The sequence below is a fragment of the Bufo bufo genome, chromosome 1 (genome assembly GCF_905171765.1).
Source record: "Bufo bufo chromosome 1, aBufBuf1.1, whole genome shotgun sequence".
Taxonomy (NCBI): Eukaryota; Metazoa; Chordata; class Amphibia; order Anura; family Bufonidae; genus Bufo; species Bufo bufo.
Window position 1 is genome coordinate 17,216,526 of NC_053389.1, and position 19,912 is coordinate 17,236,437.

At 41.5% G+C, this 19,912-nt stretch overlaps 1 protein-coding gene across 3 annotated transcripts in view; it reads left to right on the top strand.

Moving 5' to 3' along the window:
* Positions 1-19,912, top strand: part of LOC120991955 (sialic acid-binding Ig-like lectin 12) — a 290,291-nt gene that overhangs the window by 175,560 nt on the left and 94,819 nt on the right. For 2 of the 3 annotated variants that reach the window (XM_040420705.1, XM_040420723.1), the window contains exons 1-2: positions 11,635-11,770; positions 16,544-16,651. The exons of the other annotated variant lie outside the window; for it this stretch is intronic. In XM_040420705.1, the coding sequence (XP_040276639.1) occupies positions 16,576-16,651 (76 nt within the window). In that variant the 5' untranslated portion in view covers positions 11,635-11,770; positions 16,544-16,575. Of the gene's footprint in view, positions 1-11,634; positions 11,771-16,543; positions 16,652-19,912 lie in introns of those variants that run through there. 3 annotated transcript variants of the gene reach the window in all.

The following is a 19,912-nucleotide window of genomic DNA, read 5'->3' on the forward strand; positions in this document are numbered from 1 at the left end:
AATGTCCAGTAAACGAAGCAAACGGCTTCATTAAATTAAGAATTATAGCAAGTCAATAAATGATTAATGATATTGATTACTAATCAATTTTTTCCACAGGATCATTAACATAATGTTTGTGTAGAGTTTTATTTCAGTGCTAAAAACGCCAAGAGCTGAACTGAGATTGAAAAATCAAAAATTTGAAGATGGAGACACATCATAAATTTCATATGATTGGTGGTGGTATTGTATGACTGAAAAGAGACTGAACAGTTATATTAACCATATTGTTTGTTTATCAATTGTGACTAACTTGTCGTCACTGTATTCCATGCAGATATATGGACGCATATATATTACTCTGTTTTGAGGTAGTCTCAAAGTATTGATTGGGTTATTATCCTAAATAGGCATAACACCTAAGGCTATATTAGCCTAGCAGAGGAAGAATAGTTATATCTATTCATGATACCCTGTAGTTTGTTTTTCTTTGGAAAAAAATAAAAACATAAAAGTCCTCAATTTGCTGTTGGCTAAAGTATGGCATAAGTCAAAGGCCTAAAATAGGCAGGTATATGTTTGATAAAGTTTTTGCTGCGTTGTTTCTCATACTGTCTGTTGTTTTCTTAAGCTTAGATGATGGCCCAAGATGGGATCACGTGTTGATGAAAGGACAGATGGCGGAATCCTAAAAGTCTTTATATCAAGAACCAAGAGAACCTGAGGTCAAGGCTATCCGTGACGCAAGAGACGTCCAGTCGGAGCCAACCCAGATGTATCCAAGATATATCCAGGAGGGACAAGTGGGCAGAGCCCCAGGAGATTCGACAGCCGCTGCAAAAGTACATCACACCAGTGCAACATGACAAAGTATTAGAGATCGCAGACATGAAGATATGATGCCAAGCACCGCTCGCTAAATCGAGTTGCCAAGTTGCTGACAAGCCAGGAAGCTATTACTTCGAGGACCAAAGAAAGATCTTAACTAGAGACACGTTTCCAGAAAGTCCAGAAAACGACCGAAACGTCTTTCTCTCTACAGTGGTCATAAAAAAAAAAAAAAAGAACGAAAACAATTGTATAATATGCGTTCTATGAATCAACGCGTTTATCACTAATACAAGGAACGTAACACACTTGTAGTTAAACTAATCATAACGTTTGTGCATTAGACTTGTGTCGTAAAAGTACACACAAAATGTGATAAATTTATTCCAGGGTAAAACTTGTGTTCCCCAATCCATAATGATTTGGAGCATTTAGCCCTTTATTGCATTTCAGCCTATTCAACCTTCTAATAACGAAATTGAATATGCTGAAAAGGGGGGATTTGTTGGGCATTTTCATACATATACAATATTATCTAATGACATTATAATCAAAATTAATGCTCATCTCATTGCCTTTAAGAATAAGATCAGCTTGAACCAAAATTATATTATGTGGCTGAGGAGGCCAAGATGAGTTCATGGCAAGTTCAGTCTATATAAAAAAATAAATATATATAATTGCGAACATAAACGGACATTGTATTAAAAGTTAGTGCTACAGATATGAGACCATCTGTTAAGGAGTAAGTCAACTCCCTGAGACATGTCTGTCTGGAGGGGACGTGGTTACTTGATAAGGACTCATGTCCTTGGAGCACACCTGCTGTATGAGCTTCAATTTATATATTCATATATTATATATATATATATATATATATCTCTGTATGGTATATTTAGTTTACAACATATGTTAATCAATAATTCACATAATGTGTTATCTATGTGTAACAATGTATCGATTTATATATATGTTATACCATGTATTTACCATTTAGAAGAAACAACTACAGAAACAAGTAAGTTTAAGTTAATTGGATTTCAAAACAATAGTTATTCATGGGAGTACATAAGTGAAATCTACAAGTTCCGATGCCCAGCAACAAAGCCGCTACATAAAATTTTCATCAAGTCAACCCATATTTCAAAAAGATAAGAGAAGACAGTCAACTCCGACAAATCCAGGATATAGGTAATTAAAAGTGTAAGGAAAAGACCTTCCTCAGTGATTTATGGTAGAAAGGTCATTGAGGTCCTGTGAAAGTATTATTAGATATTTAATTTTAATGCCTAAAAGTTGGGATGTTCACCTACAGTACCGCAGTGCCATCTGGAGGCAGATGGGCAACATTATATTATTTCATTATTTGCTCAATACCATATTAGGAGTTGAGATAGCGTCATGAGGTTATTAGCATACGAATACACCCACCTTACCTGATTGGGAATCCCTAATCTAAAGTGGATGATTCTTAGATAAGGGGGGGAATAATTATTTGTGTGCGGGGTAGCATGTGGAGAGCGATCAAGAGAAAGAGAGAGGGAGGAGAGGAGAAGTTGAGGTCTATCAAGATGGAAGCCATAATGAGATGCGCTATGATGGACCACCCAGCTTTCCTAGGAGCAGAAGTGAGATTCCTGCTAGGACTTGGTAAGAGACACAGAAAATGATATTTCATTTTATTAAGACTAAGTTGATAGTGTGGGTGAAATTATACCATCTAGATTGGCGAATAAATAAATGATTAAATAAATTGATCATCTCCATATTGAGATGTAGTCTTAGGATATTGTGAGGCTTCATTCTACCTGCAGAAGAATCTAGACTCATAATCTAGCAAAGCATTAAATGATTGCTTATATATGTATATATTGATAGAACATTCTTCGCCAAGCTAAGTGATGGATTCCCACAGGAAGGATTCGTTCCAAATCCTTCCCATTTAAGATCCTAGATCCCTGTTATTTGTCTTAATAGTCTTACCAAAGTCACATATATTTGAAAATAGTCCAGGATGGGACGGAAGGATACAGTTATCTCTTCTAAGTTATATCCTTGAATGGATTTGCCCATCTTGAAGCCATGTGATGTGTAGTTGGTTAGAGGGGGTGGAATGTATTTAGCATTCTATAATGTCGTCTAGGATTAGACATGCCCATCTTGATATCATGAGGTTTTCTCTGAACAGAAGTAATGTATATAACTTATGTTCCTACTTTGATATCCTAACCTAATAATAGCTTGATTATAATGTGACAAGTTATTTCCACTCACATGCATTGTTAAGCTTGTAATGCTTTATATTAACGATATATATATATTCATTTGCATGTATCATTGTGTTTATTTACTTATATATGCTTATAATCTTGTAACCAATAAATCTGCATATTTTTATAATAACTGTATTGTTGCATAATGCAGAACTACATTTTATCATTAACGTCATCTCACGTCAAAAAGAGCTTATTTATCTGAGGAAATAGTCGGACTCAGATGTGAATTGTATCAATTAGGTTGTCTACAATTCACCAGGTCATGATTTTAAGAATTTATGACAATTTTTATAAATTTTTATATTTATGGTTAATTATTTTTATGACCATAATTAATAATTCTTAATTGAATTATTACCACCCGACATTAAAATGGAGGTCCCACCGAGATGTGATTGATGAGATGACATGTTAATGATAAATTGTCATGTATATTGTTGCTGGCATTAAAATGCTACAGCCAGATCACGTTTACAACCCTTAGAAGGGCGTGATCTATATCTAGTCATTATTAATGTCCTGGTACTGAAGGGGTTAAGCCCATACCAGAACCGCAGATGAGTTGTTGCAGTAAAGTGTTATTACACGAATGCAACCAGTGCATGACATGTAAATCAACTCAGGAGTTGTTTGTCTATGCTAAACACAATTGATGTTTTTGTATCGCCAGAAATTAATAGTAAATTGTCCCAAGATAGGGAACAGATGTAGGTCTCATTAGCCTAGGCGGTACAGGGTCCGGTTCTAGTCCTTTGTTTGACTCAGGAACCTTCCTATTAATTCCTGGCCAGTTAACTCCCATAGTTGGAGATTTAACCCCATATACAGGGAGGTTGAGTTTAGTAGCTCAGGGCGTTACAGGATTATAGAGGAACTTTATACATAAAGTCTGACCCAATGTTATTGATAAATAGAATCTATAAGAGAACAGTTTTAAACAGGTTAATTGCTATGTATGCTAATGTAACCATGCTTTCTTATAGGATCCTAATGTACAATTTGCATTTGTTGCAGATATGATAATCCCCTAAGGGGGGAATTGTTTTATTCATCTCTGATTAATCGTTTCAGATTTTTAGTTTTATCTGTTTGTGAATTATTATTTTTTTAAGCAGAATACCTAGAACCTGCTAATCTGTTTTGTAGTGAAAAGCGCAAAACTGTATTTAAATAGCTCTGTTAACTAACCCTAATTGCCTTAAAAAGTCTCCTAAGGGAGGGGTGAGGGGTAGTTTGCGATAACAGCAGACCACAGTATACTCCCAGAGGTCACGGAGCTGGGTCATGTATGCAATCAGTTTTCCTGCAGATGCTTTATGTCCCAACATTTTGCCCACCATCTTAAAGATGGGAGGAGGGAATGAGCACATTCCTTAAGTTTAGATACATGTCAGTGAAAAGGTCAGAGGTTGCAGAGCTGCGCTGCGAGCTAATTTCTTAAGTCAGCCTAATGGAAAGAAAGAGTAAGATTCTCCCAACTTCATTAAATGTAAATTCTTTATCTCATAAAGTGAATAAAGAGTAAATGAAAAGTTATTTAATACTTTGCTGAGATATAAATGTCCAGTAAACGAAGCAAACGGCTTCATTAAATTAAGAATTATAGCAAGTCAATAAATGATTAATGATATTGATTACTAATCAATTTTTTCCACAGGATCATTAACATAATGTTTGTGTAGAGTTTTATTTCAGTGCTAAAAACGCCAAGAGCTGAACTGAGATTGAAAAATCAAAAATTTGAAGATGGAGACACATCATAAATTTCATATGATTGGTGGTGGTATTGTATGACTGAAAAGAGACTGAACAGTTATATTAACCATATTGTTTGTTTATCAATTGTGACTAACTTGTCGTCACTGTATTCCATGCAGATATATGGACGCATATATATTACTCTGTTTTGAGGTAGTCTCAAAGTATTGATTGGGTTATTATCCTAAATAGGCATAACACCTAAGGCTATATTAGCCTAGCAGAGGAAGAATAGTTATATCTATTCATGATACCCTGTAGTTTGTTTTTCTTTGGAAAAAAATAAAAACATAAAAGTCCTCAATTTGCTGTTGGCTAAAGTATGGCATAAGTCAAAGGCCTAAAATAGGCAGGTATATGTTTGATAAAGTTTTTGCTGCGTTGTTTCTCATACTGTCTGTTGTTTTCTTAAGCTTAGATGATGGCCCAAGATGGGATCACGTGTTGATGAAAGGACAGATGGCGGAATCCTAAAAGTCTTTATATCAAGAACCAAGAGAACCTGAGGTCAAGGCTATCCGTGACGCAAGAGACGTCCAGTCGGAGCCAACCCAGATGTATCCAAGATATATCCAGGAGGGACAAGTGGGCAGAGCCCCAGGAGATTCGACAGCCGCTGCAAAAGTACATCACACCAGTGCAACATGACAAAGTATTAGAGATCGCAGACATGAAGATATGATGCCAAGCACCGCTCGCTAAATCGAGTTGCCAAGTTGCTGACAAGCCAGGAAGCTATTACTTCGAGGACCAAAGAAAGATCTTAACTAGAGACACGTTTCCAGAAAGTCCAGAAAACGACCGAAACGTCTTTCTCTCTACAGTGGTCATAAAAAAAAAAAAAAAGAACGAAAACAATTGTATAATATGCGTTCTATGAATCAACGCGTTTATCACTAATACAAGGAACGTAACACACTTGTAGTTAAACTAATCATAACGTTTGTGCATTAGACTTGTGTCGTAAAAGTACACACAAAATGTGATAAATTTATTCCAGGGTAAAACTTGTGTTCCCCAATCCATAATGATTTGGAGCATTTAGCCCTTTATTGCATTTCAGCCTATTCAACCTTCTAATAACGAAATTGAATATGCTGAAAAGGGGGGATTTGTTGGGCATTTTCATACATATACAATATTATCTAATGACATTATAATCAAAATTAATGCTCATCTCATTGCCTTTAAGAATAAGATCAGCTTGAACCAAAATTATATTATGTGGCTGAGGAGGCCAAGATGAGTTCATGGCAAGTTCAGTCTATATAAAAAAATAAATATATATAATTGCGAACATAAACGGACATTGTATTAAAAGTTAGTGCTACAGATATGAGACCATCTGTTAAGGAGTAAGTCAACTCCCTGAGACATGTCTGTCTGGAGGGGACGTGGTTACTTGATAAGGACTCATGTCCTTGGAGCACACCTGCTGTATGAGCTTCAATTTATATATTCATATATTATATATATATATATATATATATATCTCTGTATGGTATATTTAGTTTACAACATATGTTAATCAATAATTCACATAATGTGTTATCTATGTGTAACAATGTATCGATTTATATATATGTTATACCATGTATTTACCATTTAGAAGAAACAACTACAGAAACAAGTAAGTTTAAGTTAATTGGATTTCAAAACAATAGTTATTCATGGGAGTACATAAGTGAAATCTACAAGTTCCGATGCCCAGCAACAAAGCCGCTACATAAAATTTTCATCAAGTCAACCCATATTTCAAAAAGATAAGAGAAGACAGTCAACTCCGACAAATCCAGGATATAGGTAATTAAAAGTGTAAGGAAAAGACCTTCCTCAGTGATTTATGGTAGAAAGGTCATTGAGGTCCTGTGAAAGTATTATTAGATATTTAATTTTAATGCCTAAAAGTTGGGATGTTCACCTACAGTACCGCAGTGCCATCTGGAGGCAGATGGGCAACATTATATTATTTCATTATTTGCTCAATACCATATTAGGAGTTGAGATAGCGTCATGAGGTTATTAGCATACGAATACACCCACCTTACCTGATTGGGAATCCCTAATCTAAAGTGGATGATTCTTAGATAAGGGGGGGAATAATTATTTGTGTGCGGGGTAGCATGTGGAGAGCGATCAAGAGAAAGAGAGAGGGAGGAGAGGAGAAGTTGAGGTCTATCAAGATGGAAGCCATAATGAGATGCGCTATGATGGACCACCCAGCTTTCCTAGGAGCAGAAGTGAGATTCCTGCTAGGACTTGGTAAGAGACACAGAAAATGATATTTCATTTTATTAAGACTAAGTTGATAGTGTGGGTGAAATTATACCATCTAGATTGGCGAATAAATAAATGATTAAATAAATTGATCATCTCCATATTGAGATGTAGTCTTAGGATATTGTGAGGCTTCATTCTACCTGCAGAAGAATCTAGACTCATAATCTAGCAAAGCATTAAATGATTGCTTATATATGTATATATTGATAGAACATTCTTCGCCAAGCTAAGTGATGGATTCCCACAGGAAGGATTCGTTCCAAATCCTTCCCATTTAAGATCCTAGATCCCTGTTATTTGTCTTAATAGTCTTACCAAAGTCACATATATTTGAAAATAGTCCAGGATGGGACGGAAGGATACAGTTATCTCTTCTAAGTTATATCCTTGAATGGATTTGCCCATCTTGAAGCCATGTGATGTGTAGTTGGTTAGAGGGGGTGGAATGTATTTAGCATTCTATAATGTCGTCTAGGATTAGACATGCCCATCTTGATATCATGAGGTTTTCTCTGAACAGAAGTAATGTATATAACTTATGTTCCTACTTTGATATCCTAACCTAATAATAGCTTGATTATAATGTGACAAGTTATTTCCACTCACATGCATTGTTAAGCTTGTAATGCTTTATATTAACGATATATATATATTCATTTGCATGTATCATTGTGTTTATTTACTTATATATGCTTATAATCTTGTAACCAATAAATCTGCATATTTTTATAATAACTGTATTGTTGCATAATGCAGAACTACATTTTATCATTAACGTCATCTCACGTCAAAAAGAGCTTATTTATCTGAGGAAATAGTCGGACTCAGATGTGAATTGTATCAATTAGGTTGTCTACAATTCACCAGGTCATGATTTTAAGAATTTATGACAATTTTTATAAATTTTTATTTTTATGGTTAATTATTTTTATGACCATAATTCATAATTCTTAATTGAATTATTACCACCCGACACTGGTATATCACACCAGTAGAAATTATTTGCCCCAATAACGCTTGTCCCTCTATATACCTGCAGTATCGCAGCAGAAATGCACACGACTGCCGCACAATACAAATGCACTATAATGTACCGTCTAACATAGAAAGTATATTATAACATTGTACAAGGAAGGCAATCCATTAGAATATACATGAAGATAAAACGTAACCTTTAATAATGTTACTATGTGGGTCCATTCACACGTCCGTTTTTTTTTTGCGGATCTGCAAAACACAGACACCGGCAAAGTGCATTCCACAATTTTCGGACCGCGCATCGCCGGCACTATAATAGAAAATGCCTAATCTTGTCTGCAATTGCGGACAAGAATAGGCCATGTTCTATTATTTTGCGGAAACGGAAGCACGGATGCAGAAGTGCGGATCCGCAAATGTGGATGCGGACAGCACATTCCGGCCCCATTGAAATTGAATGGGTATGCACTCATTCCGCAAAATTGCGGAACGGATGCGGACCCATTTTGCGGACGTGTGAATGGAAAAGATATCCAAACTGAAAATAAATTAAATTATTAAAGTTAAGCAAAAAGCATAGATGTGGTCGGCAATAACAAGTGCTCGGCGGCACTAAATCAGAAACCATATGTCCTACCACAATCCGGGGGGTTCCAGTGCACATCCATGAATCCCGGAGGGAAAGCAAAAACCATCTATACCTGGGCTAGATGATGATGTGGTATTGAAGGACAGGGTGGGCAAAGAACTGTCCCTGATATTGCCCTACAGGGGGTGCTATTCTGGCCCTGATAGCCTGACCACAGACCACCCACCCTGATAAGAGCGACCCCGTCCGGAACCTTACCCTATATGTCCCTAGTAAGCCCCTAGCCCCTAGGCCCCTGACTTCCAGGTGATCACTATATAGATCTATGTGTTTTTGACTCATTATAAAAGTATATTATAAGTATATCGCACCCCTCTGTGTATCACACCTATCGATAGCACACCTATACTAGTGCTTAAAAGGACTTTTGTGGCCCTATTAGCTGGCGTTTGATGTCCCTAACAGCCTGTCCCTGCTCCACACAGCAACCTCTCCCTACACTGGCAAAACAGTGAATGTAAAATGGCGGCCAGATCAGGTTTATTTATAAGGTAGGGGGTACGTCCATGTGCTGAAATGTCTCAATTGCCTGTCCTGTACCACCTGATGGACGTGTCATGGGTCAAAGTTCTTCACAATGTAAAAGAATATGGCGCGCACGAATATCTCCATATGTTCGCATGTTCTGCGAATCGCGAACACGCAAAGTTCGCCGGGAAACGAGCGCCGGGCGAACCGCAAGGCCATCTCTACTAGCGGAATCTTACCCTCCCCTTGAAATGTACCAGGGACTCATCTATACAGATATTTTGTTCAGGGGTGTACACTTCAGCAAGCGTGGTGCTGAAGTGGTCAAGGACGGGCCAAATTTTAAAAAGCCGATCAAATCTTGGGTCATTTTGGGGCAGACCCTATGCATTATCGTTGTAATGCAAAAACCTCAGAATTGACTCAAATCTATTCCGAATATTGGAGGGTGGAACAATACAGGGACGGAGGATGGTTTACGGATCTGGAACAGCTGCAAATGAAAAAAAAAATCTGTGCAGCTATTCCAGATGTTCTTCTTTCTTCTTCTTTTCAGCAGGAAAGGAGTTAAAACACTGTGGTGGTGCACCACAAGTCCCAGCAAGGCACAAGCAGCACAGAAAGGCACAAAACCTCTCTGCATGCAGTCAACATCTAGAATGGCAGCCTGAAAGGGAAGTTCTGCCTCTTCCTTTGCAGCACTAGCGCTACCATTGGCTGGAGCGTTGTTCCAGCCAATAGCAGCACTGGCAGGGGACCCAAAACACTGGTGTCCCCTGCCTGACCTAGGAGGAGAAAGATGCTGACTTATTCAGCACTGGTCACCTCCAGATGACACCCTCCGCCCCCCCCCCCTGCAGCAATAGGGGCTGCAGGTGGGGGGGGAGGCGGAAATACCTCCCGTAGCCCTTAGCTAACATGGCTGCCTGCTCGGCACAGCAGCCATTGCACCCCAGTTCCCGAGCGATTATGCCCAGGGGCCGGGGGTTTGTCGCGCCGTATAGTGCGGCGCTGGGTGGTAAGTCAGGTCCCACTGCGCCCTACTATTACGTGTGATGGTCGGGAAGGAGTTAAAACCCTTGTCCGATCTTGAATATGTTGATGAGGGTTGAAAGGGATAAATAGAAACCTCTCCCACAGCGGCTTAACTACCATAGCGGCAGACCATGCAACTGCTGTGTGGCCCATGGCAAGAGGGGGCCCAGTCTTAGTTGGGATCATCCCCTCTTCTATTGAAAGTGAAAACTTGATCAGGGATCTACCCTCTAAAGCAGGGATCAGCAACCTTCGGCACTCCAGCTGTTGTGAAACTTCAATTCCCAGCATGCTCCATTCATTTCGATGTGAGTTCTTAGAAGAGCAGAACATGTATGCATGCTGGGAGTTGTAGTTTCTCAACAGCTGGAGTGCCGGAGATTGCCTACCCCTGCTCTAAAGGAACAACTTTTAGCAAATGAGGCAGTGGAATAAATGGCCCAAGGGTCATTGAAAACGGTGGGGGGCCCTGGTTTTATCCTTGCTATGGGGCCCTTACTTCTCTATGTACGCCACTGCTCCCCAACCTTATGCAGTAAAGTTTTGCCCCTGATGAAGCAAGTGGTACAAAACCCGAGTCGGGCGAGTGTGACTAAGAGATTTTATGTGAGATGCAACTAGCAAGTGGAAATCTTGTAAGTACATAAAAAGCATTAATTTTAACTTTAATGTACACTCTTTTGTCCAAGAGTAACTGGGACAGGCATTTAAACTAGGGAGTACTCCATAACCCTGGATGATCGGTGTATGCTGAAAGAAAGAGTCAAAGGGGGAGGAGACCATAAGGAGATCTGGATTCCTGAGGTGCCAAAGTTGGAGATGGGAAAGTTCTTTCTCCAATAGCGTTTAGGTAACTGTTCCCAAGGAATGGATCCGGTAACACAATTTTGTCACATATCCTGATGAAGGAACCGCCAAAGTTATGTAGATACCTGCGCCTCCACATAACTTTGGGACTTCATACAGATGTGCAGGGACTATTAAGACTGGCGAGTAAATCGCAAGGTCTTAATAAATTAGCCTCTTTATCTTTCTCCACGGTGTAATACTTCTTACATAGGTAAAAAAAAGTTGATGATTATATTAGATTGAGCTTCAGAAAAGTTTCACTGAGTTTGGGCTAGATAGAAAGATAGTGTGAGGGAATGCTGTACTTGCCACTTAATGGATTTCCCATTAAAATCAAAAGTGTCTTGTTCATGGCCAGATTTCACATATAAATTCCCCCATCTAAGCATATCTTTTTATGGCAGACTTATTTTTGAAATTCTTGTGGTTTTGATTACAAGCTGAATTCCAGGAAACAGGACATTTCTTCATTCTCTCAGTTTGCTTCTGCATTTTAGTTCACACATAACTCCCCAGCCCCTGAATAGATTCATGAGAGATCGGACAGGAGCTGGACGTCCACAAGATCCAACAAGTGGGCAGAGAATGGCATATTGTATATAGCGGTGGAAACTGGACATTAAAGAAAGGGAATTATATGTGGACGCATCACATAAGAGAATTTAAGGTAAGAAACCAATGACCAGGGTTAGATTGGCCTATCAGACTACCAGAGGATTCTCCAGTGGGCCCAGCCTCTAATACCATACTGGGCCCCAAAGTTCTAGAAAAAAAAATGGCTGCCCTTGGACCCAATCATCTGCCATTAGGGTATATTCTTTTGATTTAAAAGCAGATTAGACTTTATTGATCATATATGGGCTATGAGAATAATTTCCTCTGGTGGGCTCAAGGAATCCCAGTCCAACACTGTCAACGACCATTATAAACTACTGTTATGAAGTGGATGTGGATCTGCTGTGTCACTTAAACATATTTGGCTTGGGGCTACTCCTGAGAAAACTATCTAAGAAGACTACCTAGTCTTCGACCCTTTAACTCCGGTAAAGGAATCTGGACTCTTCTTCAAGGGAAACACCAAGCCACTACCTTTGGAGTAGTCTTTGTTTAAGTGACGGCTGACCCACGAGTGTCAGGAGGCACTGATGTGGAGCCTAGAGAGATTAGGTAAAACCATAGACAGGGACAGGTCATGGTCAGGTGAGGCAGATTTCATGTGATCTGATAAAAAGTTCAGGTCAGGGTGGGCAGCTCAGATTTCGGCACATGGGCAAACAAACATAGAACCAGAACATCATTGTGGGACACTACCAAACTAAAACATATTGCTAGGGCAACTTCCCACAGGGGAAGGGCCATTAAGTACCTCGGGTGTCCAACCATTGGGGAGGAATGATCAAGGTGCATGTGTAGTGGCCAAGTAAGAGCCAGAGGGAGCTCACCCTATTGGCAGAGAAGGAAAGTGCTGGCAAGAAGCTGGCCATAGACTGCAAAGGAGGTCAACAGTGATGCTCAGAAGGCCAGATCCACCAGACAGAAGAAGAGGGAAAGCACCAGAATTAGATGAATAGGAAACCAGGGAGCAGGTGAGAAGAGTGACCACCATACCCATGAGCAGAGCTATGTCAGACATAGAGCTTGACAATGGGTTTAAGAGGATTTCCAAATATTAACACATTTAGCATTTCTATTGTGGAGTGCTACGTTCCAAGAGGAACACTTGAAGCTTCTTTACCTTGTAAAGATGCAGGGCCAGAGCAGTAAACGTATCTCCTGATGAAAAACATTTTACTCTCTACTTTAGTTGGGAAACCACTGATGCTGAGAATGAGTGTCGTGTCCGCTTCCTGACAGAGGCAAATGCTCACGTGTAGTTCCTCTTATTATAGTGGATGAGAGAGGTGAAGAAATTCATGTGAGCGCTTATTGGCAGCCACTCCTTTTGCATGTATGGTACTGACGCTCAGGAAGTAATTAAAGGGGGAAAATGACAAAATTAAAATGTAATTTTTACTAAATAAATTAAAATAGCTGGTGCAACAGCAAATACCAACAGTGTAAAAAAAAAATCGGATTGATTTTACCGTTCCTGTGGTGCTGCCATGAGAATATGGTCGTCTCTTATCATTTTAGTAGTGTTTTATTTTTTTGCTTTATGAGTTTCTAGCTATTAGGTATTATTACTACTACTATTATTATTACTATTAGGTACTGATCCTGATAAGCAATGCAAGTAAAGCAGTGAGCGCAGCTCTGGGATATAACACAGGATGTAACTCACGAACAGTACATAATAACTAATGTAATGTATGTACACAGTGACTCCACTAGCAGAATAGTGAGTGCAGCTCTGGGGTATGATACAGGATGTAACTCAGGATCAGTACAGGATAAGTAATGTATGTACACAGTGACTGCACCAGCAGAATAGTGAGTGTAGCTCTGGAGTATAATACAGGATGTAACTCAGGATCAGTACAGGATAAGTAATGTATGTACACAGTGACTGCACCAGCAGAATAGTGAGCGCAGCTCTGGAGTATAATACAGGATGTAACTCAGGATCAGTACAGAATAAGTAATGTATGTACACAATGACTGCACCAGCAGAATAGTGAGTGCAGCTCTGGAGTATAATACAGGATGTAACTCAGGATCAGTACAGGATAAGTAATGTATGTACACAGTGACTCCACTAGCAGAATACTGAGTGCAGCTCTGGAGTATAATACAGGATGTAACTCAAGATCAGTACAGGATAAGCAATGTATGTACAGTGGCGTGCCCAGGGTGTTTGGCACCCGGGGCGGGTCATTTCTCTGGCACCCCCCCAATAATTGACCACATACCTCTTACATCCAGGGACATCTCCTGTCATGTAGACCTTCTCCTCCGTTAGACCGCCATGAGAAATTCTTTCAGCCGCATCTCGTCTCTACAGAGTTTGTAACACAGACATGTTAGATTTCTAAATTTTTCCATCAACCTCCCCATCCTGGTGTCCCCACAGTGTCATCCTAGTGCCACCCCCAATACTGTGCCTGTTGTGCCCCCCAATGCCCCAGGTACTATACTGCTGAAAAAATAGTGACCCCAGTAGACATAATTGGAGTCCTTTATCAAACTGGTGTAAAGTAGAACTGGATTTCCAAAAGAGCTGTCAAAAATGAAAGGTGGAATCTGATTGGCTGCTATGGGCAACTAAGCCAGTTCTGCTTTACACCAGTTTGATAAATGACCCCAAATGTTCCTATAGTGTCTACAGTAGCTATAATGTCCCCTAGAGTGCCCCGAGTAATAATACCACCCTCTACTGTGCTCCAGGTAATAATCCCTCTATAGTGTCCCCAGAAATAATAGACTGGCCTCTACAGTGCCTCCCCAATAGAAAGGCCCCCATGCTGCCCCCACACAGTAGTGTCCCCCACACTGCCCCCATACAGTAGTGTCCCCCACACAGTAATTTCCCCCACACTGCCCCCCACACAGTAGTGTCCCCCACGCTGCCCCCAACACAGTAGTGTCCCCCATGCTGCCCCCCACACAGTAGTGTCCCCCAGACAGTAGTGTCCCCCACGCTGCACCCCACACAGTTGTGTCCCCCACACAGTAGTGTCCCCCACGCTGCCCCCACACAGTAATTTCCCCCACGCTGCCTCCCACACAGTAATTTCCCCCACACAATAGTCCCCCCACACAGTAGTGTCCCCCACACTGCCCCCATACAGTAGTGTCCCCCACGCTGCCCCCACACAGTAGTGTCCCCCACGCTGTCCCCCACGCTGCCCCCCACACAGTAGTGTCCCCCACACAGTAGTGTCCCCCACACAGTAATTTCCCCCACACTGCCCCCCACACAGTAGTGTCCCCCACACAGTAGTGTCCCCCACGTTGCCCCACACACAGTAGTGTCCCCCACGCTGCCCCCCCACACAGTAGTGCCCCCCACACTGCCCCCATACAGTAGTGTCCCCCACACAGTAATTTCCCCCACACTGCCCCCACACAGTAGTGTCCCGCACGCTGCCCCCACACAGTAGTGTCCCCCACACAGTAGTGCCCCACACACAGTAATTTCCCCCACACTGCCCCCATACAGTAGTATCCCCCACACATTAGTGTCCCCCACGCTGCCCCCCACACAGTAGTGTCCCCCACGCTGCCCCCCACACAGTAGTGTCCCCCACGCTGCCCCCACACAGTAATTTCCCCCACGCTGCCCCCCACACAGTAATTTCCCACACGCTGCCCCCACACAGTAGTGTCCCCCACGCTGCCCCCCACACAGTAGTGTCCCCCACGCTGCCCCCCACACAGTAGTGTCCCCCACACAGTAGTGTCCCCCACGTTGCCCCCCACACATTAGTGTCCCCCACGCTGCCCCCCACACAGTAATTTCCCCCACACTGCCCCAACACAGTAGTGTCCCCCACACTGCCCCCATACAGTAGTATCCCCCACACATTAGTGTCCCCCACACAGGAGTGTCCCCCACGCTGCCCCCCACAAAGTAGTGTCCCCCACGCTGCCCCCCACACAGTAATTTCCCCCACGCTGCCCCCCACACAGTAATTTCCCCCACACTGCCCCCACACAATAGTCCCCCCACACAGCATGGGCCGCGAGAAGAGCAAGAGAGCCTGTGAGACTACCTGTGGTGGCAGAGAGGGAGAGGTAAGTTAATTTATTTATTTTAAAGTCTGATCTGAGGTCTGATATGGGGGGGTCTAATGAGGGTATGAGGTCTGATATGGGGGTCTGGAGGTCTAATGGGGTCTGGCCTGAGGTCTGATATGGGGGGTCTTTAGGTCTAATGGGGGTCTGGTCTGAGCTCTTATATGAGGGGTCTGAGAGGTCTGATATGAGGGGTCTGGTCTGAGGTCTGATATGAGGGGTCTGGAGGTCTAATGGGGGTCTAATCGGAGGTCTGATTATTGGGGGGGGCATGGAGATCTGAGGTTTGATACATGGGGGGTCTGAGAGGTCTTATTGGGATCTGGTCTGAGGTCTGAAACTGGGGTTTGATATGGGGTCTGATATAGAGGTCTAAAGGGGGTCTGATCTGAACCCAGGCTGAACTCTTGCACCAGGGCATATGAACATTTAACTACTCCCCCTATCAGTATGTCTTTGGAGTGTCTTTGGAGTGTGGGAGGAAACCCGATTACCAGGATGACAACCTGTGCAAACACAGGGAAAACATACATGTATAATACAGGATGTAACTCAGGATCAGTAGAGGATACGTACTGTATGTACACAGTGACAACTTTTTATTTGGGTGTATTTTCTATGTTTATATACATTAGTACAAATCTGGATATTTAATTTACAACTAAATAACTATTTGATATACATTATATTTATTTCAATTTATGTTGTATTTCTTTCTTTTTGTCATCTCATTCTTTGTATTCACTTAGTATGCATTTTAACCTAGGTCCTAGAGAATGCAACAAAGAAACTCAGAATATGGGGATTAAAAAGATACGGTTTTTAGTGGATTATTATTTGGCTTTAATTCTGATTGGATCTCAGCTTTGGACTAGTAAGTATCCTCTTATATTCTCTGAATATGGTATATTACCCTGTGAATAACTTTGTACATTTTCTGACAGATTTTATCTCTGCTTAGAAAGGCGATAGTAGAGAGATATGAGGCAGCACTCTATGGGTACAGTTAGAGACAGTGTCGGACTGGGGTACCTAGGGACCACCAGTAAAATTTATTTTGGGGGCCCACCGTACGGATACATTCAAATATAATAAATAATCTAACATTTTTTTTATATGAACATAAGCTGGTTGATGTGCTGTACATTGAATACAGGGAGTGCAGAATTATTAGGCAAGTTGTATTTTTGAGGATTAATTTTATTATTGAACAACAACCATGTTCTCAATGAACCAAAAAATCTCATTAATATCAAAGCTGAATATTTTTGGAAGTAATTTTTAGTTTGTTTTTAGTTTTAGCTATTTTAGGGGGATATCTGTGTGTGCAGGTGACTATTACTGTGCATAATTATTAGGCAACTTAACAAAAAACAAATATATACCCATTTCAATTATTTATTTTTACCAGTGAAACCAATATAACATCTCAACATTCACAAATATACATTTCTGACATTCAAAAACAAAACAAAAACAAATCAGTGACCAATATAGCCACCTTTCTTTGCAAGGACACTCAAAAGCCTGCCATCCATGGATTCTGTCAGTGTTTTGATCTGTTCACCATCAACATTGCGTGCAGCAGCAACCACAGCCTCCCAGACACTGTTCAGAGAGGTGTACTGTTTTCCCTCCTTGTAAATCTCACATTTGATGATGGACCACAGGTTCTCAATGGGGTTCAGATCAGGTGAACAAGGAGGCCATGTCATTAGATTTTCTTCTTTTATACCCTTTCTTGCCAGCCACGCTGTGGAGTACTTGGACGCGTGTGATGGAGCATTGTCCTGCATGAAAATCATGTTTTTCTTGAAGGATGCAGACTTCTTCCTGTACCACTGCTTGAAGAAGGTGTCTTCCAGAAACTGGCAGTAGGACTGGGAGTTCAGCTTGATCTCCATCCTCAACCCGAAAAGGCCCCACAAGCTCATCTTTGATGATACCAGCCCAAACCAGTACTCCACCTCCACCTTGCTGGCATCTGAGTCGGACTGGAGCTCTCTGCCCTTTACCAATCCAGCCACGGGCCCATCCATCTGGCCCATCAAGACTCACTCTCATTTCATCAGTCCATAAAACCTTAGAAAAATCAGTCTTGAGATATTTCTTGGCCCAGTCTTGACGTTTCAGCTTGTGTGTCTTGTTCAGTGGTGGTCGTCTTTCAGCCTTTCTTACCTTGGCCATGTCTCTGAGTATTGCACACCTTGTGCTTTTGGGCACTCCAGTGATGTTGCAGCTCTGAAATATGGCCAAACTGGTGGCAAGTGGCATCTTGGCAGCTGCACGCTTGACTTTTCTCAGTTCATGGGCAGTTATTTTGCGCCTTGGTTTTTCCACACGCTTCTTGCGACCCTGTTGACTATTTTGAATGAAACGCTTGATTGTTCGATGATCACGCTTCAGAAGCTTTGCAATTTTAAGAGTGCTGCATCCCTCTGCAAGATATCTCACTATTTTTGACTTTTCTGAGCCTGTCAAGTCCTTCTTTTGACCCATTTTGCCAAAGGAAAGGAAGTTGCCTAATAATTATGCACACCTAATATAGGGTGTTGATGTCATTAGACCACACCCCTTCTCATTACAGAGATGCACATCACCTAATATGCTTAATTGGTAGTAGGCTTTCGAGCCTATACAGCTTGGAGTAAGACAACATGCATAAAGAGGATGATGTGGTCAAAATACTCATTTGCCTAATAATTCTGCACTCCCTGTATATGTATGTAGTGTACTAAATCTAATGTGTTATGTGCCAATTGTGCAGGGGGTGGGAGACTAGGGGCCCACCTTGCTCAGGGGCCCACCGGGGGATTCCCCTGTACCCCTGTGGGCCAGTCCGAGCCTGGTTAGAGATGAGCAAAGTTTTGAAAAATTTGAGTTCTTCAAGAAATTAGATTTGTTCCGAATGAATTTGTCACAAATCACAATAAATCTGGTATACACAGGCCACTCTGTCTAATCATATGCATCCCACTTGGTGGACCAATGTCAGTGTGACGGCTTGGATTTTAAAATGGAGGGACAGGGCAGGATGAGGGTATTGCCATGTGCATTACGTTCTAGTGCACCCACATTCATAGTTAATCCGTTCTGTAGGTACTGTAACATCACTATTACAGGTGTAATTTATTGCCATCTACATCACTGTGCAGCGCACTAAGATTCATAGCTAATCCCTTCTGTTAGCTGTGGAATTACTGTGCGTCAGTATAAGCATCATGTCTAATTTATTGCCGTGGACTTAACCGTGCAATGCCCCAAGATTCAACTAGTGACCCCATGACAGTGGGGACGGTGGCAGCAGCAACGCCAGTAGTGCCCCCATGCATTCCCTGGATTTAATGGAGGCCATTATGGCACCAAAAATGGTAAAAGGCAGAGTGGACCCAGCATGCATGTGGAACATGCACTCCCTGAATTTTATGGTGACCGTTATGGCACATAACAGGTAGTATTTAGTGTTAGGTTCCCATCTTACAGAGATCGCCTTGACGTTTGGCAGACAGGCCCAAATAATTTTGTACAAAATGTACAGTGTTTCCCAAGAATCTTATATTTTCTAAATAAGCAGAGCAATAGCACCAGAATGAACTATGGCATTATTGCACTTTATTTGGTTTGCAGAGTGCTGTTGCATTGTATTTTTTTTTCTTGTGTTTCTAGCCATGGCAGCGTGCACCTGCGCATTGGGATGTGCTGACTGACCCCATGACAGAGTGGGGACAGTGGCAGCAGCAGTGGCAGTAACTATAACAATAGTGGCCCCATGATATAGTGGGGAGGGTGGCAGCAGTGCCAGTAAGGCTGTGTTAACATCACTGTTTGTTTCCGTTCTTCTGAAACATCAGAAGAACATAAAACAAGCAAAACAAAAGAGCCTGTATTTTGAAAATCCATAAAGCTATTTGCATAATATCTGTGTTTTGGACCCACTCCTGCTTTTGGCTTAGGCAACTTTCTCATCAGCGTTTTCCTTTCCGCTATTGAGATCCGTCATAAGATCTCAAAAGCGGAGGGAAATGCTTCAGTTTTTTCTCCATTCATTGTCAATGGGGACCAAACTGAAAGGAACGGAGCGCACCAGAATGCATTCCGTTCCATTTTGTTGAGTTCCCATGGCGCACATAAAACT